At 37.9% G+C, this 26701-nt stretch overlaps 1 protein-coding gene and 1 non-coding gene across 2 annotated transcripts in view; both read left to right on the top strand.

Annotated features, from left to right (window-relative positions):
- ctdspla (CTD (carboxy-terminal domain, RNA polymerase II, polypeptide A) small phosphatase-like a) overlaps window positions 1-26701 on the top strand; it is a 51988-nt gene that overhangs the window by 14851 nt on the left and 10436 nt on the right. The window contains exons 2-3 of the mRNA XM_038293672.1: window positions 20834-21000; window positions 26073-26174. Of these exons, the coding sequence (XP_038149600.1) occupies window positions 20834-21000; window positions 26073-26174 (269 nt within the window). The remainder of the gene's footprint in view (window positions 1-20833; window positions 21001-26072; window positions 26175-26701) is intronic.
- Window positions 15242-15405, top strand: LOC119789076. The gene has a single exon (XR_005281540.1). It is a non-coding gene; the product is annotated as a U1 spliceosomal RNA (small nuclear RNA).

Below are 26701 nucleotides of genomic sequence, written 5' to 3'. Positions count from 1 at the left end.
AATTAACTTTGTGGCAAGACATTAAAGTTGATGCTCACAGAGTAGCTTGAGCTACTTTACAAAGTGGAATGGGCATAAATGGGTGTTTTGAAGATGTGCAATGAGGGTAGAGGCACACTAAAAGAGAGGAATTGAAGATAAAAACCCACCATGTTTTTTTTTTATTTTCTAAGGGAAACGGTTAACAGTATATTAATGTATTTACACTTTAAAATTGTGCACTCGTTTCTGTTTGTTTGTTTAACAAAATAATTTGGATTTTCTGGATTTAACTGGTGAAAATGAGAAAATAATTTTCAAAAGTTATGATTTTTTTTTTTGTTAGAGACTGCTAAAATGTGTTCTGTAGCCCATTTCAAAACTGACGATCATTTTATTCCCGGTAATGCCTGTTCTTGGAAATTAATCTGCGCAGCAGGGTTTGGGTTTTACTGGGACTATTTTTATGTCTGTTTGTATTGGATGGTGTGTTTGACAGAACCGTTGGCCAGTTTTATGTTTAAATGGGGCCATAAGTACAGCACACATGCTGTTATTGTTTGCTTTTGGGGAAACACTATCCCAAAATCTCCAGTCTATGCTTTAAATGATTACGGCTGAAGGTTTCCAATTAATCTGATAAAAACATTAGGTTTTATATGACCACTAGTGCTGACAGATTCAACTGCTTTTAATCCATCAAATGTCAGACTTCTCATTAACTCTGACATTGTGGTCCTGCTAGTGCATGCTTGTGATGTCTTCATTTAAATCCCTGTTATCGTTGTTGACTTAGATCATACTCTGTTTGGAGCCAAAAAAAACTTTTCCTTTCTGCCACTTCAAAGGTTGTTTATTGCATGGGGCACAAGCTCCTTTTAATTCAGCATCTGTTTAGCCAAATGGACATGGTCATAACAAATCAATGCAGGCAGAAAAGAAGGAGCAGGAGAATGTGTTTAGGTTGCTCTGACAAGTAAACTTCCCTTTTGCATATTTTGGTCCTACTGCTTGTTATTTATTTTCAGTAACTGGTTCTACAAAATGGAGATGTTTTTTTTCTTCCTGATTTTTCTGCATACTTGTGCTTTTATGCTGCATAATTGTTAAGGTAATAACCGACCAAAGGACTTGAGGGGTCTATGCATTTTTAAACACTACAATAACCAGACAATGTTCAACAGGGGACTGCCAAAGATACAAAAAGGGCCCTTCTCTCATCCTCCAGAGGTAAAGGTGAACTCTGTTTAACTGCAAATCTCAAGGGCTTTTAAGTAGGACATGCAGTGTGAGAATGAATAGATGCATGCCATAGAGGAGGCATGGGAAACATGCTCACGCCAACACACACACAGACACAAATAGATGACCTACTTGTTTGCTTCCTTTCCATCTGTAACAGGCAGGCTTTTTATTTGCAAAATGCGATTTATATCCTGAAATTCTATTTGACGTTTCAATACCGATTGAGTCATATATGGGCTTTACTGAGAACAAAACTGAAAGCCGTTCGTATTGCAGAGGAGCACCGCTTAGCATTATTTATTTCAGTTCACAATAACATGTGTTGTAAACGAACTTGGTATCTGTCTTATCAGACTGATTTTAGGATAAATTAGATCCTTTTTGTTTAAACACAAAGACACTAAGAAAAGTAAATTTCCACCTGAGCAATGCATGCAACTTTAACAAACATTAAGAGTTCACTAAGTCCTTATTAGGACTTGAATATCTCCAGCTAAGTTTAGACCTTCTTTATCTCAATCAAGTTTCAGCCTTTCACCTAAATTTCAATACATCATACAAACAATGGAAAGATGGAGGGTACCTCATTAACAATACAACTTTTTTTGTGAGTCTCATTAAATCAGTGAAATCCTTGCCCATTTGAAGTCATTAAAGATTACAAAAAGTACTTATAATTTTACTATTACCATTAAAAATATTTACTTACGTTTTCCTAATATGGCAGATTGTGTTTTTCCAGACTAAGATTTGCCTCTTTTTGGGGTATCGTATAAGCTTCTCGTAATAGTTTAATGTCATTTTGCTCCATTTCTCCTGACTAAACGTGTTCAGACAAATTGTGAACTATGCCATCAAAGTAACGTAAGAAATGGCTGTTGCTCTTGGAAGGCAAGAAAGTGCTTTGGAAAAGTTGTAAACAGCTGTGTTTTTTGACTTCCTCGTGTAGTGTGGTGTTGTCAGCTTGCTGTTTGCTGGACAAAATGGAGGAAAAGCTGCACCAGCTGTGTTCGAAATTTCCACCCTAATCACTATATAGGGCACCATATAGTGGTTCCTGCATTTTAGATGAATGATAGAATGTCTATTAGATCAAAAAGTAGTGGACTTGAAATTTACCGCAATCCACCTTATACAGTGGGGATCATCCATCGTAGGGGAGCAGATATATCCCAGAATGCTTTGCGACAGCTCTTCTTGCAAAGAATCATGGGATTTGTTGTGGCAGCGAGAATAATCAAAGATGGCGCAGACACTGTGCAGGGAGGCGGAGTTACATGACCAACAGTGAGAGAACAGTAGTGATCATCTGTCCGAATGGTCAACTGAGTTCTAACTGAGTTCTAACTGAGTTCACTATTAAGTCCACTATTTAGTCCCCGCTCTATATAGTGATTGAGGGATTTAGGGGTTAGGGTGGACGTTCGAATAGAGCCAGAGTATAGAATCTGCAGAAGTGACAGACAGCTCATTTTCAAATTGTATGTGCGTCAAGCATAACCCAACCTTTAGGATGAGTGTTTGAGCTTTAGGTCAGGGGAAGAGAGCCAAGCTTAGCGTTTTTGAAACATTGAGAGTGAGCAGAAGGAGGCTGGTTCTCAGTCATCCAGATCATTGCCATCCAAAAAGAGAAAAAATAATTAACTGGACTTTGTTTCCAAGTTTGAAGAAATTTCGCTTCCCATCCAGGAAGCTTTTTCAATTAAAAATGTCAGAAATAGCATTTAGTTTGAGGCTTTAGACAGTAGCCGAACAAAGCGTTGTTTTTGCTTAGAAAACATGCAAATTGATATGGACGAATGGGTCCACCCCTTTGGTATAGGGGTTGTTTCCAAAGAAGTGGACCCGTTCATCCGTTTCAATATGCATTGCTATTTGTTTTGAATTGAAAAAGCTTCCTGGATGTGAAGCGAAACATCTTCAAACTTAGAAAAAAAGCCCAGTGGATTGTTTTTTTAAACTTTTTTGGAGACGGGTAGTCTTTTTGCCTGTTGTTTGCAGGTAAATCCCCAGTTACATATGCATAAAAAACTTCTAAAAGGATTCCTGTCTTAATTTTAAAAGAGCTGATAGGAATGTTATGGCAACTTAACCTTATATTATTCATGTTAATTGTTTATTTGGAAAAAACTCCACAAAACTCTAGATATAAACTTAACCAGATTAAATCTTATCTGATTTGGTTCATTTATGGAGACTTACTTTACTTCAGTAATTTAACTAATGCTAACTTAATGAAGTAATTGCATTGATAGAAAGGCAGTCTATATTGTGTTATTAAAGGAAGGGTCAATCCACTTTAGTTATATATGAAATCATAGTGCTAACACTAATATATGGATGCCCGTAAGAGTTAGTATATACTGGATTTGTATCCTACAACCTATTTCCTTTAGCTCCTCCTAGGCATGGGTTTGCCACTTTACAATCCAAGGAGCTACTTTTGCATTCAATCCAGCTAAACAACACTTGTTAGGAGCCACAATGACCTTTTTGAAAATAAATGTCATATTGATAAAAGTCACTATCTTCTTTAAAGATTCACCATTGCATTTCTATCTTAAGGTTTAAAAATGAAAGAAAAAAAAACTTTTGCATGTAGACAAATATATTTTTTTCTATTTATTACCATTATTTCATGAAAGTCCTGCTGAAACCTATATCTGTCACGGTTTGGTTGTGGTTTGGAGGACCCAAATGCAGAGGTAGAGGCTGAGGAGATTTCTGGGAGTTTTAATGGGGCAAAACAGTAAACAAAGGCAGGAATCCAAAAATCCAACTAATAATGAAAGGCAAACCAGAACTGAGAAGACATCTGGGGAAAACCAAACACGAGGAGCCAGGGAGAGACGAGGAACATGGACAACAGCATGGGAGGACAGCAAAGACAAGGAACCAACAAAGAGTGAGAGCAGAGGGAGAGCATATATAGGAGAGAGAGACAAAGGGAGGGCTAACGAGCAGACAAGGAACAGGTGTGAGAGGAGACAACGAGGGAGCCAAGGGGAAAGGAACATACACACACAAGAGGGCAAAAGAGGACAACAGAAAAACATGAGAACTACCGGTAATATAAATCTAGAAATACAACAAAACTGGAATTAGGCCAATAAATCTAGAAAACAAGGAGCAAAGAAAAGAACAGCAGAACCAAGACCATGACAATATCTGTCATGTCTACTTCATATTTGAAGTTATTAGTGTGGTCTTTATTATTTTTGCAAAAGTTATAAAGAGCAATCGTGGAAGGTCCAGAGAGGACCAGTCAGTTGTAGCACTGGAGCCACAGATTGCAGACCCCTACTCTAGGGATGAATCAGCGGGTTTGAAAAACACCTTTAAGCACTTCAAACCAGCATGGTCATTTAAAGCCTCTGATATCTGAAACTAAACAAATCTGACTAATAAGAAAAGGAAAAACGGAAAAAAATATCTTTGGTATTAGATTAAAAAGAGTAAAAAGAACATCCGAGAGAGCAGTTTAAAAAAACCCATCACTTTAAATTTGCTTCTGTCCACTGGATCAGCTTTCAGGACTGATGTCACAGGTGCATCACAAACATGTTTAAACATGTTTGAAACCCAAAGACAGGCCTTTATTCACCTCTGATATTAATTGTATTACTGTTTGTTTTTCACTAACAAACAGGCAACAAAGATTTACCATCAGTCACTATTCCTTTGGCTTTAATAAAACAGCCGTGAAATTAAAATATTATAAATATCTAAATAACAATCCTCAGACAGAGGCCTAAAACAGCATGTGCCAAACAGCATGCTGCCGTGTTGCAGCCACTTGCACAACGCTCACAAAATAGTCAGATCTTCCTCATTATTTTTCCCCCTCAGCTCTCGCTCTCGGTGTCCCCCCACCCCCGACCCCCTTCTCTGTTTTTTTCTCATCTTCTTCAGCTAACCGGAGGGACAAGCAGCAGAGCTCATCCTCCAGGGGCTGCAGGCGGGCTGGCTCTGTCATTGCTGCTCCTACGCTTCTATACAGCTGCGAATGGAAAATGGAAAAGCAGGGGCAGACCCACCTACATATGCAGAGAGGCCCAACCAAACCGTTTACATGTTGGAATAACAGCAAGCCACCTTATTCACATTGTCTATGGTGTATTAAGACTTACTTACAACTTACATAAAGGAGTGCATATATATATATATATATATATATATATATATTATATATACATATATATATATATATATATATATATATATATATATATATATATATATATATATATATATATATATATATGAAAGTAAACGGAGAAGGGCAGATGAGGGCCAGTGAGTTTGACAACAGAAGGCATGTGGACAGAGTGTACCTCCACAGACTAATTTCCAGGCTCAGCTGTCTGTGTGGGAATGTACAGAGGCTTATTCGGAGTTAACTTTATCATACTGAGCTATTATTGCTTTGATGGCCTCATACTTAACCCACCGTGAACTCTGGTTAAAACAGTCAGTGTGACACAAACAACTGTCGCTCAGCTTTTCTTTTTTTTTTTTTTTGTCGGCTGTGTTTGTGTGTATGTTTTAGTGCATTGTCAAGCAGCTGCTGTGAGGAGTAAATATCGTTTCATAATCAGAGCAATTATAACTGTCGCCACCCCTCCTGGAAGGAATTTCTCTCTGGTTGAATAAACAACTTTTAATGAGCAACTGTGGAATTTGCTTTAATAAGGTTTTTAAGAAATGCTTAAACAGTTTGTTTAGATATCAGCAGAAATTCCTATTTCATGTTTAACCGCATGCAGATTTCTGTCATTTATTTTTAATGTATGGATACGAAAGCCAAAGGAAGAACTTAGGGAGAGTTTGGCCATGCAGATTAATTAGCTTTTTGCTTATATTAAGATCACAGAGAAATCTAGTGAATAATATTACACGTTCGGTAGAGAACTGGAAGATGGCCCCAGCACAGTGATGGTTTGGGACAAAACTATAAAAAAAACACAGAAATTCTGGAAAATGTCTTTCAGAGTAGCATTTTTATTGTGTTGCTCACAGGTACCAACTCTCCCCTTCCAACAACAGTGTCACCAGGATATTTGATAGTAGGGTTGAGACTAAGGATTTTTTGCCAGTTGGTTAAACTATTATTATTATCAATCTTATTATAAATTTGGCAATTATTCAGATTGCAAAAGGGTTCTTAAAGAAGATTTTATACAGAATTCAGGGAAAGCTAAAACTTTGCTATGTGAGGAGTCCTGGGTAAATGCAAAATTTGTATAGATTTGAATAATTTTGATACAAATACTGCTCTGAGTACGTTTCTCTCATTGTTAATGGTATTTCTGTAGTTAACAATTAATTGATAACAGAATGAGTAAACAATTATTTCAATAAGCAATTAACCACAGCTAATCTGATCTAGATCAGATCTATGTTATATTATTTGTCAACTAACTGCAGTGAATGCAAGTAGCTGCACACAATCAACACGGTGTTCTGTATTTCAAACTGCTTATTGTTGAAAGATTATATAAAGATTTCGATCAAAACAACTTTATTAATCCCAAAGGGACATTTACAAAAATAAATAAATCAGGATAGGATCGAGAGTTGGGACACACACACACACACATATATATATATATATATATATATATATATATATATATATATATATATATATATATATATATATATATATATATATATATACACTCACCGGCCACTTTATTAGGTACACCTGTCCAACTGCTCGTTAACACTTAATTTCTAAGCAGCCAATCACATGGCGGCAACTCAGTGCATTGAGGCATGTAGACATGGTCAAGACAATCTCCTGCAGTTCAAACCGAGCATCAGTATGGGGAAGAAAGGTGATTTGAGTGACTTTGAACGTGGCATGATTGTTGGTGCCAGAAGGGCTGGTCTGAGTATTTCAGAAACTGCTGATCTACTGGGATTTTCACGCACAACCATCTCTAGGGTTTACAGAGAATGGTCCGAAAAAGAAAAAACATCCAGTGAGCGGCAGTTCTGTGGGCGGAAATGCCTTGTTGATGCCAGAGGTCAGAGGAGAATGGCCAGACTGGTTTGAGCTGATAGAAGGGCAACAGTGACTCAAATAACCACCCGTTACAACCAAGGTGGGCAGAAGAGCATCTCTGAATGCACAGTACGTCGAACTTTGAGGCAGATGGGCTACAGCAGCAGAAGACCACACCGGGTGCCACTCCTTTCAGCTAAGAACAGGAAACTGAGGCTACAATTTGCACAAGCTCATCGAAATTGGACAATAGAAGATTGGAAAAACGTTGCCTGGTCTGATGAGTCTCGATTTCTGCTGCGACATTCGTATGGTAGGGTCAGAATTTGGCGTCTACAACATGAAAGCATGGATCCATCCTGCCTTGTATCAACGGTTCAGGCTGGTGGTGGTGGTGTCATGGTGTGGGGAATATTTTCTTGACACTCTTTGGGCCCCTTGGTACCAATTGACCATCATTGCAACGCCACAGCCTACCTGAGTATTGTTGCTGACCATGTCCATCCCTTTATGACCACAATGTACCCAACTTCTGATGGCTACTTTCAGCAGGATAATGCGCCATGTCATAAAGCTGGAATCAGCTCAGACTGGTTTCTTGAACATGGCAATGAGTTCACTGTACTCAAATGGCCTCCACAGTCACCATATCTCAATCCAATAGAGCATCTTTGGGATGTGGTTGAACGGGAGATTCGCATCATGGATGTGCAGCCGACAAATCTGCGGCAACTGTGTGATGCCATCATGTCAATATGGACCAAACTCTCTGAGGAATGCTTCCAACACCTTGTTGAATCTATGCCACGAAGAATTGAGGCAGTCCTGAAGGCAAAAGGGGGTCTAACCCGTTACTAGCATGGGGTACCTAATAGAGACTGACATTTTTTCTGGAATCCCACGGGTCACGGGATTCCCGTGGGATTCCCGTGGGATGGGAGTCAGTATTAGTAACGATCACGGGATTGGGACGGTACAGGATTAAACATTAACGGGAGCAGACGGGAGCGGGAGCAAACCAATAGTAACTTGCGCTCTGAGTTTTTCATCCGCGCTCAAAAACAACAAGAATGGGAGTGGAGCAGGAGCGGGAGTCATTCTGAATGGGAGTGGGAGTAATTTCACCAGGAGTGGGACGGGACAGGATTTAGATTTCTACTCTGGCCCGGGATCGGGACGGGACACAATTTTTTTCTGTGGGAGTGGGACGGGACAGGAGTGAAAATCCACTCCCGTGTCATTCTCTAGTACCTAATAAAGTGACCGGTGAGTGTATATATATATATATATATATATATATATATATATATATATATATATATATATATATATATATATATATATATATATTGCAGTTAGAATAAAAGAAATCTGCAAGATCTTTTCTATACAGAAAATCTTACAAACTGTGCATTACATGAAATGTTTAATAGACCTGGGAAGTTATAAGTGCAGCACCTTTTTGCGCAGCAAAAAAACAAACAGAAAAAAACAATGGGATAATAAGTATATTGCAGTATAGTGTAACTGCTGCAAATTCTGAATTATAAACCACTTCTCATCCTCTGTAGTACTGAGAGACTGTATTCCTGTAGGGGTTCCATCTGCTGTGTTACTCCTCTGACAACTTGCACAAAGGAGTTCCCTCTTGCAGCTGTCTCTTTCTGTTAGTGGTAGCCAGAGAGGAAAACGGCTTCATCTCCTCATGCCCTCTCCATTGTCTGCCTAATACATTCGATAAGCCTAAAGCCAGCCGTGCAGAAGCTGGATTTCTATATGTATGTGTTTTTACTGTGTTCAGTCTGTTCTTCATCTTAGCTGCTGTCGAATAAGTATTTTATCTCACATGTTCTTACGTAAGACCTAGACAGCTAGTTCCACTTTCAAAGCAAAACACCCCTTTCTGGAAATCTCAGCGAGGAGGAGGGAGGCGCCAGATATCCTGTGAAATCCCGCCCACCACCTCGGGTGATGGCAGGGTTTCATCATGTCATTTTACATTTTGTGGTTGTTGCTTTCATGATCTGAAGGTGTTTTGTGAGATAAGAAAGCACATAAAACCTTCGGCTTTTTTAATGCCACTTAACAGGACTTTATGGTGACATTCAAAGCCGGTCTGCTTTCCATTTGAATTATTAAAGATGCAAGATCATGTAGACTGCTCTCATGTTTACCTTCATACCCCCACAGGAACTGTAGTCTTTAGCTGCCTGGTTGGTTATCTAAGTACTATTAGAGAGCTGTTAATAGTCTGGCTCATAACTTTGAATTCCAAAACAGTTGGGAGAGGATGAATGTGCCTCAAATATAATGTAGTTATTTGTGTTATTAATTTCCATTTATCCATTTTTTTTCAGTTTCAATACTTAATTATGGTACTTTTTTTAATTTATTTTTGTGTGGTCTAAATTAATTACAGTGTTTATCTCATAATGTTTTAAATGTAATCAAACAGGGCAAGATTTTTGGAAGACAGATTTCTTTCACAAATATTTGATGTAAAGATATAAAGGATTTTAGATTTAGAACAGGATTTGACAGTAAGAGTTGTTAAATACATTAAATCTAACATGGGATGACCGAAGAAGCCAGTAGATCAGAAAATGTGTGAAAAACTTATTGTGAAAAACTTAAACAAATGGTGTACTTAGATTAAAGTAAATTATTGACTAAAATATGACTAAACACATTTTTCCACAGCAGCTCAATGTGTGTGTATTGATTTACACATGTGGTATTCAGGACAGGACTAAATAATGTTAAAGATTGAGACTGTGGACTGGAGATTTCTCTTAACCTGACATCAAAAAAAAGTTTTACTTTAGATTTGCATTTGATGTGTAACATTATGAAAAATGACTCCAACATCCAACACGATTAACAAAATAGTTTAATTCAGAGAATATTTAAAATCTGTTCAGGAAAATTATTTCACTTTTTCAGAAACCAAGCCTATTAAAATGTATTATACCTCATTCAAATAATAAATAATAACTAGTGTTGCACCGATACTAGTATCTGACGGGGCCCCGATACTGCCCTAAAATGGTGGTATCGGTATCAACGAGTACCAACAAATAGGGCACCTATACCATTTTGAGAGCCATAAGTTTCTTCAACTATTGTCACCCACTCCTGGTAGGCAATAAAAAGTTCTACTGGATTCACTTTGTATTAGATTTTTTCCTGCTTCACAAAGGTAGGCAGCAGCTTGACAAAGCCATGATGGCAATTATTTTACATTATTATGGTATCGGTATCGGCCAATACTGCACAGCCAGGTATCGGTATTGGGGCCAAAAAATGGCATCGGCGCAACACTAATAATAACAGGAATGTTGCATCAACTGATCTTTAAATTGTCACACATTTAGGGTCCATTCAGTTCTACTAGAGTGAACTGTCACCTAGATTCCAATGGGAGTAATGTTTACCTTTACAGAGTGATAGTTTGATATAAAGTAGTTTTGGATTGCTTTGCACTGAGGTTTATAGAAACTTTCTAATAATGATTTTATTTTTTTATCAATTTTAATCAACAGAACATGGCCATTGAAATTTCATTTTTTGTAAGATTTTAGTACCTATTTTCAAAACAGTACATACCCTTTTTGTTTGTTTGTTTGTTTTTTTTAAGGTATGATGGAGTTTTCCAATGATATGCCACCAGTGGCCAAAACACAGAACTGCAGCACTCTTCTCGTAGCTTGTGCTTACCTGGAGATGCCCTTTGCGTCGGAGTTGAACTGGATGCTGAGAATTCACAAAATCCATCTTGAATGTAAAGCTTTGATTGTATGTTAGGTCGGACCCATTTAACATGGACGCGCATCACATCCGTTGAAGAGTGAAGAGTATTCCAACCAGAATATGTATATATATATATATATATATATATATATATATATATATATATATATATATATATATATATTAGTGCTGTCAATCGATTAAATTTTTTTAATCGCGATTAATCGCATCAATGCCTGAGTTAACTCGCGATTAATCGCATTTTAATCGCAAATTTTTTTTCTGATTGAAAATCATTTAAATACTCTCGATGACATACAAAAAATACATACAGGCTAGGTTTGTGCCAATGTTCTTTTTTTAAAATGAAAACAGGTCACAGACACTGATTTATGCCATAGAAACATATGGCAAGAAGATGGGGAGGCATGTAGCAAAAAATAACAAATATGTAGCCAAAAAAAAGGCCCTGAAAGCAGGCTGATGTAAAAGACAGTCTTTACAGTTAATACAGTCTTTTGAACAAAGACAAGCATTTTACCCTAGTGCTATAAAATGTAGTACAGTTAACATTAGATGTTAATTAACCAAGATAATAATGAACAATTTTCAATCAATACATCAAAATCAATAGACCGACATCACTAGATGGAGGTAGTCTATGCTCTAGAAAGTTACTTTTCAGCCTCTTAACAAAAATGAGAACACACACACACCCACACACACACACACAGACACACCCACCCACACACACACACACACGCGATACTGACCTGTGGCGTACACAGACGGCAAGAGTGCCGTAGCAGATTCCATTTCACCTCAGTAATCTGTTTTCTCAGCGTATTTCAGGTTGCTACTAGTTACCAGACACTCAACTTGTTTGTTGGTGGTGGGGCTTAAAGAAAAGGCACTAGCGTCACCCAGTGTATGAGCGTGTTTTTTCCTTGAGGAGCTCCGCTTCGAAGCCTATGAGAAATGTATACACTGGGGGAAAATAGCCCTGCCTTCCCGCAGGCTGCAGCGGGATGTACTTGGAAAATTGTACCATAAAACCACATAGCGTTAATCTCACGTTAAAAAAATTATCGCCGTTAAAATGGCCTCGCGTTAACGCGATAATAACGCGATAATTTTGACAGCACTAATATATATATATATATATATATATATATATATATATATATATATATATATATATATATATATATATATATATATATATATATATATATATATATTTCTAATTAAAACTGAAATAAGCTAATAAGGATTTAACTTTAAACTTTTATTTTTTAAGATTCTTTATACCTAAATGTTCAAAAGCTGGCTAGCAACCATAAGTAAATAAAAATCAAGTAACAACACCATACAAAAATGAACAAGTTCATGGTTTGACAAAATGCTTTCCTTATTCCCCTGTAATAAAAACACTGTGCCCACACTAAACGCAACGCTTTTTTTTCTCTGTTTAGTAACACAATGCTGAAAAGTGTGGTCAGTGTCTCGCTGCAGTAACATGATGACCATGTGGTAGCCTGGCATATTAAATCTTTCAGCTATTTAAAGGACAACTTCCTACTTACTGGTGTAGAGGGTCCGAATTTTTTTAACTTTTTAATATAGAATTTTCATGATTTTTTAATGGTGAATTAGTGATGTGGGCTGGAGTATTGATATGTCTTTAAAAGTGCACTGCAAGTAGCCTGGCCAGGCACATTATGTACCGTTATGAAAAATACCTATCACAGAGAGGAGGGCCCATAATGCAAAAGCACCTTTTTATAATCATAATGGTCAATAGAGCATTATTTTATTGATGGTGTTTATTATGTCCTGGAAGAGTTTTTTTTATATTACTATAATTTCAACAACTGGCTATTGTAAGAGCTTTTCTTTTGAAAAAAAAAAAAGAAAAATCAAAAAACAGTCTTTCTTCCTGTGGGTAGGTGGCTCTAAACTCTTTCTACTCACTCTATTACTGTTCTCCCACCTTTTAAAACTGCTCCTTTCCAGACTAAAATGCAGTTTCACTGCAAGAGCCATGCAACGTTTTGATGTCTAAAAGGAAGGAAGAGCAAAACATTATCCTGAGGATACAGTTTCAAATCTTTTAAAGCTACGATTTTTTAAATTTTTTTATTAATTTCCATCTGTAGTTTGGTGCATTAAAAGACTTTAAAAGTAATGGGCTCTACTTCCTACTTTTGAGCAAAGTCTGGGATCTTTTGGAGTTTGGCAATCTTCCACATTGTGGGTCATGGGGTGATTATCTCTTCCTGTCAGGAATGCTGAGAATTTCCTGAGTTTTCTCCTTCTTCCGGCCCTGTTAGTGGCTGCGACTGAGCATGTACATAATTTTAGGGCTTGACAGACTTTGATTGACTAGCACACTGTCTGTCATTGTTACCTATTCTTTAGCAGGAGTGGTAATACACAGACTGACTCTTAATTTATACAGCACTCAGATCAAGTGTGGGAATATGTGCACCTGCTCTGGAGAGTTCTACATCTTGGTGGAGAAAAAAAAAAAGGAAAGTTTTTTTCATGCACCAGCCTTTAAATGTTCCCAACCATACCTGCTGCATAGTAAGTAACATGAGCTAAATGCCTTTTTTAGTGCTTTTTAAAAAACTGGTTTCAAAGTGGTTTTGTTATTGCAGTCTATGAGGCGCCATGTGCCTCTGCTCTTCATGGCAAATGCAACACTTTTAACCCTTTAGCAGTTATTTTCATAGCTCATGAAAGCTAACCTAACTTCAGACACATTCTTTTCCACTAAAAAAATCTATGACATAAATCAGCCTTTGTAGTTTGTGGTTCGCTAAGGACCAGTGTGCCAGATGCGTGCATTTCTCAGCTATGTTGTTTGTGTCACTAGGAGAAAGGAAAGCTGTGTTTGTGAAGCATGGCGGTTTGGAAGGGGGGTGGAGTAAGAATCAGACCCATGTATAGGCTGGCTTGCCAAAGTTATTCTCCCCTCCCATCCTGCTACCCCCTTCCAACGCTCTCGCTCAGCTTCCCTTATTTTACTCCCACCTGTGTTGTTCAGGCAGTTGGTCTTTGCAGCAGAACAGGGAGTGAAACTATCCCAGAATGGAGAATATAGCAATGACAAGTTCAAGATTCTAGAGTCTTATTAGGGGCTTTGCTCGTGTTTACCCTGTCGGTACTGTTATTGGTTGTCAGCTTTACCAAAACTGTAAACCAGAGATCATCCATTGAGTTTTGGTATATTTTTACCAAAAACCTAAACTCTCTCTCGTTTTAAAATTGTGAGTTACCTTTGCATGTCCACTTGTTTCATGTTTCAATTCACTCGGCAAGGCAAAGCAAGGCAAACTTGTATAGCACAATTCAGTACAAAGACAATGCAAAGTGCTTTTCATGATTAAAATATAGGAGAAAAAAAAACAGAATCAAAGCAAGTAGGAAAATAAAAATAAATAAAATAACATAAAAAATGCAGAAATAATTCATAAACAGTTAAGAAACAAAATAATTGACTATTATTCTGTACACAATTACAAAGCCATTACTAAGGCTTTGCAACTTGAATGATACAACCAAGAGTACAATGATCCAACCCTTGTATAACAGATAAACATGGAACAGTTATTAACCTGCCTAGCTGTGGCTGGCCTCCTAGAAAATTACTCCAAGAAGGCATTGAAAACACATTCAGTAGGTTACAAAAGAACTAAGAGCAACATCTGCAACACTGGTGGCCCTTAGACATCAGTTTCAAGTTAAGGCTATTATTCATTTAAATAACATTGTGAAATAGACTTAGAAAAAATAGCTTTCATTAGATAGTTTAACTTTATTTCAGGAAAATGACCTGTATACATCTAAAACCAAAGATTTGAAAGGTTGTTTGATGGTCTAGGGCTGCTTTACGTCTTCAGTAGCTGGAAAACTTGCATTATTTGGTGGAACCATAGATTCTGCTTACTGAAATAATTTAAAGTTTAAAAGGGCAGTAGTGACTATTTGTACAAAACTCAAATTCAAGAATCATAAAACGTAATACTTAAAAGTGATCAAAGTGAAAGGGGAAGTTAATTCACATAGTCACCTGATGCTTAGACTTACACGGTGATGGCGGTGGGGAAGAGTTGTTTTGGAATCTGCTGGACCTGCATCGGATGCTTCGAAGCTTCTTCCCAGAGGGCAGCAGGGAGAACAGCCCATGGTGGGGGTCTGAGGGGTCATTTATAATGTTACGGGCTCCGGAAATGCAGCACTGGGATGAAATGTCTTTAATGGCAGGGGCGATACCTTGATCATGAAGGAGGTTCACCCAGAGTGAGGCTTGACCATTGCACCCCGGCTGTGCTGACCTTTGCGAATTCCCCAAATGTGGGAATCTCGACTGCATAAGTTGTGGTAGTGAGGGACTGCATACGCGCTCTCCCCGGGTTTTTTGACGGGGAGTGGCGACCTAGTGGTTAGGGCATAGGGCTTTGAATCCTGAGGTTGTGAGTTCAAACTCCCACAGACTGCCACTCTGGCTCCCTGACCAAGACCCTTAACACCACACTGCTCCCCAGGCGCTTCACAATGGCAGCCCACTGCCATTCTCTGCTACTCTCTTTACCTTCTGTAGAAGGTGGTGAGAATGGGTCGGGGCAGGTGGGCTCTCCACAGGAAGTACATGTGCTTTTGCGCCGTTTTGAGGTGGTGTTTACAGTCCAGGTGAGATCGTCTGTGATGTGCAACCCCAGGAATTTGGTGCTGCTGATCACCTCTACAGCTGAGCTGTTGATGACCAGTGGAGTGTGGTTAGGCCGGTTCTTCCTGAAGTCAGCGATGATCTTCCTTATTTTCTCCTTAATCAGGATCAGGTTATTGTCTCTGCACCAGCCCACCAGCTGCTCCACCTTGTCTCTGTAGTCCTGCTCTTTGTCATCTGAAGAGGCCCACAACCGTGGTGCCGTTTGGGAACTTCACCTTTAAAAACAAGTGTTTCTGTAACTTGTTTTTAAAGTCCAAATTTCTTAGAAGATATTGATCCTAGCATTAAGAATGCTGCCATTCCAATCTCCTTTTCCCCCCAAATTGTTCAGTTTTTGTATAGTTTTTCAGTTTGAAATCAGATTTTCACCTTTCGATTAACACAACTTTGTTTCAGGGGAAATTGCTTCTTGAACAAACTTTACTTAGATAACTACACTGTTAATAAACCTCTGCATATTAAACCAAAATAAGAAAGAATTCAATGTGCATGTTTGAATACATGCTATTATCACAGGAAACAGCTTGTTTTGACTATAAAGATCAAATAGAACAGCAGAAAAATGTCATGCCTCATATATAAGCTCTATATATATAGATATCTGCCGACAGCCTGTCAGAACCAGTAGGAGAGACCTAATGTTAAAGCGTCGTTTTGCAGCCTCTGAAACAAAAACAGGCTGGAACATGGCAATGATTGCACTGCTAACTGTGCTCATTGATGATGTTACAGGCTGGGGACATGCAGCGCTGGGATGAAATGTCTTTTATGGAGGAAAGAGGAGCCTCACCACACTTCTCACATTCTTCCAGTCTGAGGCGCTGCAGCCTCCACACCACAAAATGAGACAACACAGTACAGCAGTACAGTGTTGTCACTGTACTGCTGCTACATAAGTTGCCCTTTATAGACAAACATTTGGCAGAATCTAGTTTTAACCTTTTACTTTTAAAATTTTATGTGTAAACTAGATTTAATTGGTTGTGTTTTTCTATATATCGATCAAAAAGGAAATTTTTTCATTCAAGGCAATGCTATAAACAAAGAATGTAGTGAGCGAGGCGAGTTGCGTAACGGCTGTTTTTCTTCTCTCTGCTCTTGTTATTCACAGAATGATGTTATTTTTTTCATTTCAAATGAATTTTGGGAGAGAATAACGTTGGATGTGTACAAACAAATAAATAGACAGAAATGAACATCTATTCTCACAGAAAATATGATCACCTTCATTCTGCACAGGTCAATTCATTTTGTGTTATAAATATTTTTATCAGTCTGGTATGATATTGTAGTCTTAATTGTTATATTTTCTTTAGCTTTTAGTGAAACTCATCATCATTAACAGAAGTAAAGGCTTTGAAACAGCTTTCTGATCCTAACGTTTTAATAGTTCTAACTTACTGAATATGAGTGTGATAGGTCATATTTTTAAACCTATTTCTCTCATTTTTTAAAAACTGGGCTATTTTTCCAAAGCGCGTCTCTGATAAGAGCTATATTTGTCTCTGTGCTTCTGTTTGCATGAACTAAACCTGGACTGAGTGGCACAGTTTATTATGAGGATATTTCAGTCATGCACATGAAACAGTCTGTCTGTACAGTGCTGCCTTAATAACACATATCAACAAGTGTGCCTCCTATACCATACCATACCATACCAACTTTATTTATGAAGCGCTTTATACACCGAACAGGACCAAAGTGCTGTACACAATCATAAAATACAATAAAATTATAAAATAGAGAAAAAACGAGTGTAAAATACATATTAGTATACAAAAAGAATAAAACAAAGTAAAACCTCTCAAATTGTGCCAAAAGCCAAGGAAAAAAGATGAGTCTTAAGAAGGGACTTAAAAACAGCAAGAGAAGAGGCCTGTCTTATGCTCAGAGGCAGATCATTCCACAGCTTAGGAGCTGCCACAGAAAAAGCACGGTCTCCTCTGAGCTTGCATTTTGTCTTTGGGACCCTCAGAAGCAACTGATCAGCTGACCTGAGGGAACGGGAGGGTGTATAAGAATGTAACAGCTCAGACAGATAAGAAGGAGCAAGGCCATTAAGAGTTTTAAAAACAAATAAAAGAATTTTAAAATTAATCCTAAAATGTACTGGCAGCCAGTGTAAGGAAGCTAAAACAGGGGAAATGTGGTCGAATTTTCGTGTACCTGTTAAAAGACGTGCAGCAGCATTTTGAACCCTCTGAAGATGAGAAATATACAAGTCACTGACCCCTGTATAAAGTGAGTTACAGTAATCCAGCCGTGTGGTCACAAATGCATGTATCACTGTTTCAAAATGCTGTCTGGAAAGAATGGGTTTTACTTTTGCTAGCTGCCTTAAGTGCACTGCAAAAAATAGAAATCTCAATAAGTTATTTTTTCTTAAAATAAGTGCGTTTTTCCTTATTTTGAGGAGGTAAGTAAGACACTTTGCCAATGGAACAAGACAATTTCCTTTTAAAATAAGAAAAAACTATTTTATCGTCTTATTTCAAGTAAATATTATCTAACTATCTTATTTTAAGAGTGAAAATACTCATTCCATTGGCAAATCATCTTATTTACCTGCTCAAATTAAGGCTAAATATACTTAATTTAAGCCATTTTTTACTTATTTCTAGATTGTTTTTGCAGTGTGGAAAAAGCTGGACTTTATAACGGCTCTGATGTGCGCTTCCATTTTAAGACCAGCATCCATCTTAACCCCTAAATTTGTAATAACCGGCTTAACGTACTGAGCCAAGGAGCCAAGACTGGTTACGGAATCAGCAGTGGATCTGCCAAAGATCATTACGTCCGTCTTGTCCTCATTGAGTTTTAAAAAATTTAGGGCCATCCAGGCCTTCACATCTTCAAGACATAAAAACAGAGACCGAAGAGAGGTGGAGTTTACATTCTTTAGCGGTAAGTATATCTGTGTGTCATCTGCATAGCAGTGAAAGGCAATCCCATGTTTTCTGAAAATAGAGCCGAGCGGAAGAAGGTAAAGTGAGAAAAGGAGCGGGCCTAGAACTGAGCCCTGTGGGACACCACACGACAGTGGAGCAGAGGGGGACCTTTGGCCATCAAGACAGACACAAAAAGTACGTTCAGCCAAATATGATCTAAACCAATCTAGAGCTATGTGACCGACGCCCACCCACTGTTCCAGATGGGAAAGTAAAATGACATGATCAACTGTGTCAAAAGCAGATGATAAATCCAACAGCACCAAAACAACAACGTCACCTGAATCAGTTGCTAAAAGTATATCATTAAAAACTTTAAAAGGGCTGACTCTGTGCTATGAAATGGTTTAAGCGAGCAACACATTTGTCACAGCAGATTGTAGAGGATTTGAAGAAGATAGTTTTGGTTAGGATTTCCCTTATTACACGGGTGTCAAACTGGTTCCAGAAAGGGCCATGTGGCTGCAGGTTTTCTTTCCAACCAAACAATAGCACACCAGACTCCATTCATATCATCAAGTCATCATGTTCAGATTGGACTCCCTTGATGAGATGACTGCAGTCTGCTGTGCTATTGCTTGGTTGGAAAGAAAACCTGCAGCCACACGGCCCTTTCTGGAACCAGTTTGACATCCCTGCCTTATCACATTGATATTCTCTAAACTACTTCCTTCTTTCTAGCATTTAATAAGAACAACCTCCATACAGGCTTTCATGTATTTTATAAAAAAAAATAATCTGAATCCGAAAAACATTAGATTTTGGCTAATGTTGGTTTCACCTTTTATGATTTTCTTCTATGGTTAATAGCCCAATAGAAGAAGCAGCAGAAATGTCCATGTCTGAAGTGCATAAGATGGGATTTTAAACCAACTAGTGCATATTTCATTTTAGGCTATGGTCATAAAAGTGCAAGGGTGAGATTCCTGCCGCAGTCTGCTATTTATTTGAATCATAATTTAACTGCTGACCACATTTTTAAGTTGGAATTCTATAGTCACACCCAGGCCTGATGACTGCTGAATCTGAAAAATCAAAACTTGACAATATAGGTTCCCTAAAAGATTAAATCAAAAAATGCACCATACTACAATCCAGATGCAAAGGCACATGATAAACATTCAATGACTCAATCTGGAAGCAATCATATGGACATATGTAAGTTTTGGGACTGTAGTTAAACACACTGACAGCCAAAAGCTGAGAAATGGATAAAAAGGTGGGACAGTTGAGAACCTTCTCAAGATTGGTGGCCTACCAAAATTACTTAAGATCAGTGTTTGTTGTTTAAAAGAAAGAGACTTAGTTTTTAATGCATCAAACACTGCAAAAAATAGAAATCTCAATAAGTTATTTTTTCTTAAAATAAGTGTGTTTTTCCTTGATTTGAGGAGGTAAGTAAGACACTTTGCCAATGGAACAAGACAATTTCCTTTTAAAATAAGAAAAAACTATTTTATCGTCTTATTTCAAGTAAATATTATCTAACTATCTTATTTTAAGAGTGAAAATACTCATTCCATTGGCAAATCATCTTATTTACCTGCTCAAATTAAGGCTAAATATACTTAATTTAAGCCATTTTTTACTTATTTCTGGATTGTTTTTGCAGTGAAGGCCTGTGACACCAAGGTACGTCTTCACATTACACCAAGTAGTTTAAATAACTTTTTTCAGATTTTATGCACACATTACATAGTCTCTTCGGTTGCAGGTTGAGCTCCTGTATTCTACTGCACTGTTGGCCCGAGTAAAAAACATTCTGACCAGTCTTAAATAGAACAAAACAATTAGAGGTTAACTGGTCTTACTTATTGAGAGATTATTGGTTAAATCCTTCTGTAGGTATTTGTGTAAGACAATACATAATAAAAAGAAAGTGTGAGGGTTAAATACTGGTGTGATGAAAAGAGATTTACCAAGGTTCAAATACTTTTTACTGTTTTATAGAGGGGACATACCACCATGTTTCTAGATTACACTGAGCAGAATATGATCTCTTCCTATTTTTTTAGTGATCGTACACTAATTTGTACCACTGCTCAGGTGGTCTTTTGAATATACATGATATTTCTCAAGTGTTGCATTCCTTCTTAAATCTAAACTTAAAAACTGCATGAAAGGTAACCAGGATTGCTTTTCTTTTTTGCTTGTCTCCTCTAGTCTCCCAGTCCAACAGCAGTCTAAAGAAGCACAGAAGCAGGAGCATTTTTAGCCCTTTCTTTTGCTGCTTCCGGAACTACAATGACTACCATGTGGAGGCACCGCCCGCCAATAACAAGACACTTTCACTGCCCCCACCTCCAGAGGAGAACGGTAGTCCTCCTAAGGTAAAACTCGTGTTTTTCTGTGATCGCTGGCGAGAGTCCAAATTTCATATCATTAACGTTCAGAAATCCCTAAAGTCCTTAAGTGATGTTTTTAATCTTTCAAGACAGTAATCCTAGTTTGACTATACAGGCAAGCAGTGAGGAATAACAATTGTTTAATTTTGGTGCAAAAAGTGTGTTGGAGTTTGCTTTCTCCCACTGAGGCCTCAGGCGGAGGTGCTCTACTGCCTCACTGAGCTCTCCCTCTGCAAATTTTTCCAGCTGCTTCAAACCCGATGAACCCAGAGGTTGTTTACAATCTGCTGCTTAAGAAATACGGGCTCGCTTCCCATCTTGCATTCTTCAATATCTGCCTACTCGCATACACACTAACACACGCTTTGAAAACCTTAAACATACGCAATTGATCCCTGTTGGTCAGACATTAAACTAAAAGGCATCTTACCATGGCAGCACACATGTAAATGCTGACATGCACTCCCACCAGAACCTCTCTAATCCCCATAAAGTGGACCTTGTTCGTGTCCCGTATGATGGATTGCTTGGCACCAGAGACTCCCCCTCTCTTCTTGCACAGTCCAACCAGTGTAGTGAGAGTGTGTGAAGAGAAAGGCTCCAGCTGTTGAAAAAGGCGCCAAACCCTGAAGCTCCTCTACAAACAGTGTTCTGCAGCCAAGCGCAGGTACAGTGGGCTAAAAATGGAATCAGGATCATCACACATCCAGTCTTGTTTGTCTGTAAATGTCTAACACTCAGGGGAGAAATCACTTGTCCTCTACAGACTCTTTACATGTGGTCAATACTAAACTTTTTCAGACCTCTTTATAACAAACGTGCTCTCCTTAATTTATGGAGAAATTAGAAGATCTGTTTCAAAAAGATTGTTTTTCTTTTTTTTAGTGAGGCTGATTTTCAGTCTGGGTCTGCACCCACAGTCCCTCCCAGTTGTGTGCTAGGGGTGTAAATCACATCCATCATGGCGATTCGATTCAGTATCGATTTCCTGACCCAACGATTCGATTATTTTCGATACTCAAGAATACACCACGATTCGATTCGATTCGATTAATCGTTTAATTTTTTTTATTATTATTCTTTTTTTTTTACACCTTACAGACTAAACAAAGTTTCAAGTTTGAAATAAATCAATGAAAGCTGTAATATCATTATGCATTTTCTTTAGAAACAACAGCAAATAACAGAAGTAGAAAAGTTGCATCAAAAAATACTGCACAATATCAGTGTAATGAGTTCAATGCAATACCTCGGCTCCAGAGAAACTGTCCAACATATTTTTTTAGAATGTAATAAATATACTCAGGAAAGAGAGATGTTGCGTAGAGAGTTAGACAGGAATAAAAATAAACTAGATATAAGGGAATTGTTTCAAAGGTCATCTGGGGATGTAGTTTTTGGTAGTATTTTTAATTTTCTAAGAAGAACGGGTATTTTAGGGAGAATATAATAGTTTGTCTGGTCCATACTCCATTCTGGAAGGTGGCGGTAATGCACCTATAAGTTGTTTGCCAACCGCCATTAAAAAAAAGAAGAAGAAGAAGGCTCCAGAGTGTCGACGTCACCGCCCCCTTGAGAGACGCTCCGCTGCAACTCTCCCAGATTGTAGCTGACCGCAAACAGTGCAGCAGACAGGAGGCCGGCTTGTTTTGTTTTTATGACCGAAATTGCGGAAAACAACTAGTGAAGTTTGACCCGCTAGAAGAGCGAGGTGCGCAAGACCGCTGGGACCCTTTTTTCCAGCTGAAACTCCGCTCTTTTTGGCCCTCATGTCCCTCCGTCGTCGGACTAAACTCGTCCCCACTTCCTCACCGCCTCGGCCGTATCTAGACCCACCGTGTGTAGCTCAGACCACGCTTCAATACTGAGCATAATTTAAAAATGTCTGTGTGAAGCTTGCTGCAACAAACTGCTGTAAGAGTATAACCAGGAAGCGCGGTAGGAGGGCAAAATGGGTTTAGCGGCACCGCAGCACGGGAGGAAGAATTACGCCCAGGAGGAAATGGATAAAAATAGACCGGAGGGGAAAAAAAAACATGAATCGATTATCTTGCGGAGGTGTCGATGCATCGGATCGTCGGCTTTTGGATCGATGCATCGATACAAAACGACTATTATTTACACCCCTATTGTGTGCTGTCGCTGGATTTCTAACCAGCCAAATTTGTTACTATGGCAGCTCTGTTTGTTTTTGTCCAAGTTGTTTTCAGTTTTCCCCCACTGTTTGTGTTACATGTCCATCTCCCACATCTTTCCCCACTTTTCCATTTGCTGGTTAATGTATTGCTGTAGTTTGTTCTTTTGACTGTTTTTTTCTTTTCTTCTGTATTTCCCTCTTCAATGTTTTTTTTCCACACCATCTCTCAGTGTCTGATTTTTTTTCTGTATTTATACTCTTCAGACAGGTCATCCAAATACCCAGTGTACCTATTGTAATAAATTTTTTTCTTCATCATACTCCATCACGCTAACCTTTTCCCTATGCTCGAGGACATCAATCATTCAGGCTGAATGATTCCTGTATAAAAAAATATTCCGGCTTCCTGAAGTTCATCAGACAATTTAATTTTCAAGTGTTCCTTGTGAGATTTTTAAATTCCAAACATGAAACTTTTATAAGAATATTTCATATTCACCATAATCCAATGGCCTTACATAACTGAAATCTGAGATTTCCTAAAACTTTCATGTAACTTAGTTAGCGATCAGTGTCGGGTAAAGCTAACTAAAAATTGAGTTTCACTACTCCATGTTTCGAAAGCTAAATTATTAAATTTTCTACTAAAACAGTTAAAAACATTTGTGGAAGCTAACGCAAACGCTTAAGACTCTGGGTTACTACACGTTTTTCTATCCTGAACACAATGTAAAAACTGCCCACCTGAACAAAAAACAGCCCAAATTCAACGTCTCTTCAAACTCATATTAAAGGCATAAAATATTACACATGAAAACAAATAACTGGAAAACAGCTTTTTTTTTTTAAAAAAAAAAAGGAAAAGATCACAGGCTCTTAACAAACAGCGGAGTTTGGGAATCTTTTTGAACCCTCCTATGACCATTCTGCACCTGCTAATAGAGGTTCCACTCTCTGTCTGCCGGTGGGTGCATGTGTATCTACCTGGGTGCGAACCCACGTGCTTGAGCTTAAGACAGAGTATGAGGCTTCATCTCATCGGCATTTGACTACAGTGTAAATACTTAGTAAGGCTAAGGAGCTGAAATACATGGGGGTAAAGCATTGTCGTTAGAGCAACTTCAAAGTTTCCTTGAGACCAAAATGACCCTTCAATCCAACTTTTGAGGAAATACTTTTTCCCTAACTTCCTCTCTCATACACAGACAGCCAAACAAACTGCATAAAGAACAAAAAGGAGGATCTTTGTCTAGTCTATAAAGTAGTAGACATTGGATAAGCGTTACATTTAATCCTGATCTGGCTGAAATTTAGTGGCTACACTGCAAAAAATATAAATCTCAATAAGTTATTTTTTCTTAAAATAAGTGTGTTTTTCCTTGATTTGAGGAGGTAAGTAAGACACTTTGCCAATGGAACAAGACAATTTCCTTTTAAAATAAGAAAAAACTATTTTATCGTCTTATTTCAAGTAAATATTATCTAACTATCTTATTTTAAGAGTGAAAATACTCATTCCATTGGCAAATCATCTTATTTACCTGCTCAAATTAAGGCTAAATATACTTAATTTAAGCCATTTTTTACTTATTTCTGGATTGTTTTTGCAGTGTACAGTCCAAAAAACCTGCCTGTACTTTCTTGCAAGTTAGAGTTTACCTTGTAAAACATTCTTAGGAAATGTTAGTACTTCCCAGGACCTTTACACCCTAAACTAATTTCCTTCCTGAAATTATCAGATTGTTTTATGAATCTTGGTTACTTTCAGGAACTTTCCAGGAATTCTGTCAGAATTTTAATGGGACTTGCTGTTTGCTTTGACCAAATTTGAAATGTACTTTTTCCAACCTGCTTGTGCAAATTCTTCTTGGTGGTGGCAACCAAGAAATACACCTAAAAAAAACAACAAACAAAATACAGAAAACTAAGTCTGATTTAATCTGATATTAGCCAATTTCTTTGTTTATATATTTTTTTAAATGTACAAGGTATTTTCCTGAAAATGTTTAGAAATTACTTTCCTGAAAAGAAAAAAAAAACTATGCTGACGTTTCTGAGAGAAAGTTGCAGTGACAAACAAATACTTTCAGAGTCAACAAATAAATTCCTCTCTCTTGATATAACCCAGCTTCAGGGGTCTGAGCTGATGCTGCAGTTCATTTAACTACTTTAGATTGTGTTAGATGCATGTGGTTTAATGTAATTCAGAATATTCACACTCACAGCATCCCATTGTCTTCAGCTAAGCTTTAACCTACATCACCCAGCAGAAACATCCGTTTCAATAGCAGGCAATTCATGTTGCATTGTGGGAGGCTCTTTGTTGTTTTATACCTATAAACCTATCTAGCAAACACATAAACAAACACATAAACAGGAAAAAACTAGGGTTAAAACAAAAAGGCAGCTCTCCCCTACCAAAACAGTCTGCACAAGTTTACATGGCAGCAAATTAACAGCACATTCAGTCCTACACACAACGACAGAGGTGTATGGCAGACAAATGGTCCAGAGGCCCTGATGTGCAGCTTCACAGGTCTTAAATAGTGTGCAGGTGATTGCTGATTGCACTGAGACCCAGGAAGCAGCGCCCAGTCTTAGAGGCAAAGCCTAAAACAGAGCAAGGTGCAAAAACAAAATGACATCCATCTTGGGGATGCAACAATTGTTTGGAAAAATCTAAATCACCGGTCACTTTCTTTGTCTTAGTTGACATTTTTAAAGTTTATGCCAGCTGCTGTAAAAAATGTAATCCAGGCTGAATGTGTAAAGCTACAAATAGTATCTTAACTGTGAATAAAACCGCCTTAAAATTTTTTGCCCTAACTCACCTTGTTTATATCATCAGACAGTTTGTTCTACGCTTAACCACTAAATATGGTGAACATAACAATTAAACCTGTCTGTGTTTTCTCTGCAGCCTCCAGCCAAGTTCCTCCTGCCTGAGGTCAGCATAGATGATTATGGCAAGAACTGTGTGGTGATCGACCTGGATGAAACCCTTGTACACAGCTCTTTTAAGGTATACTACACCATCCATTGCTCCTTTATGCTAATGGAATATTTAATTCCTCAAAGAAAGATATAAACAATACTTAAAACTTACGAGAGGTAAGTTAAAAAATATCTACTATATGTAGTATGTCTGGCATAGTATCAAGAAAAAATACAACCAATTGTTTTGATAGTTGTAAGACAGTGTGAATTGAATATGTCAATATATATTTATCAACTTCAAATGCATCGAAAAACACTTTTTTACTTACATATTAATTTATTTTTTTTCATCATGGACAATAAAAAATTCATTTCAGTTGTCACTATCCCAATATTTTTAGTAATATAACATTTAGAAACCAACAGGCTTAAATTGGAAGGCTTTTGCTCAGGTGGGAGCCAACAAAAAAACTGAGTGGAAGTCCTGTTGCCTTCAAATTTAAGCCTATTTGTGGTTGCCATGACCTAGATGACTAAGAATTTACACAGGCAATATAACAGTGAAGTTCGTTCAACCTATGGGTATATTTTAAAGATGAGCTAACTATTATT

The sequence above is a fragment of the Cyprinodon tularosa genome, unplaced genomic scaffold, assembly GCF_016077235.1.
Source record: "Cyprinodon tularosa strain WSP-4 unplaced genomic scaffold, ASM1607723v1 ctg33, whole genome shotgun sequence".
Classification (NCBI taxonomy): domain Eukaryota; kingdom Metazoa; phylum Chordata; class Actinopteri; order Cyprinodontiformes; family Cyprinodontidae; genus Cyprinodon; species Cyprinodon tularosa.
Note: the sequence above shows the minus strand (reverse complement) of the source record. Positions and strands in the feature narration are given on the sequence as shown.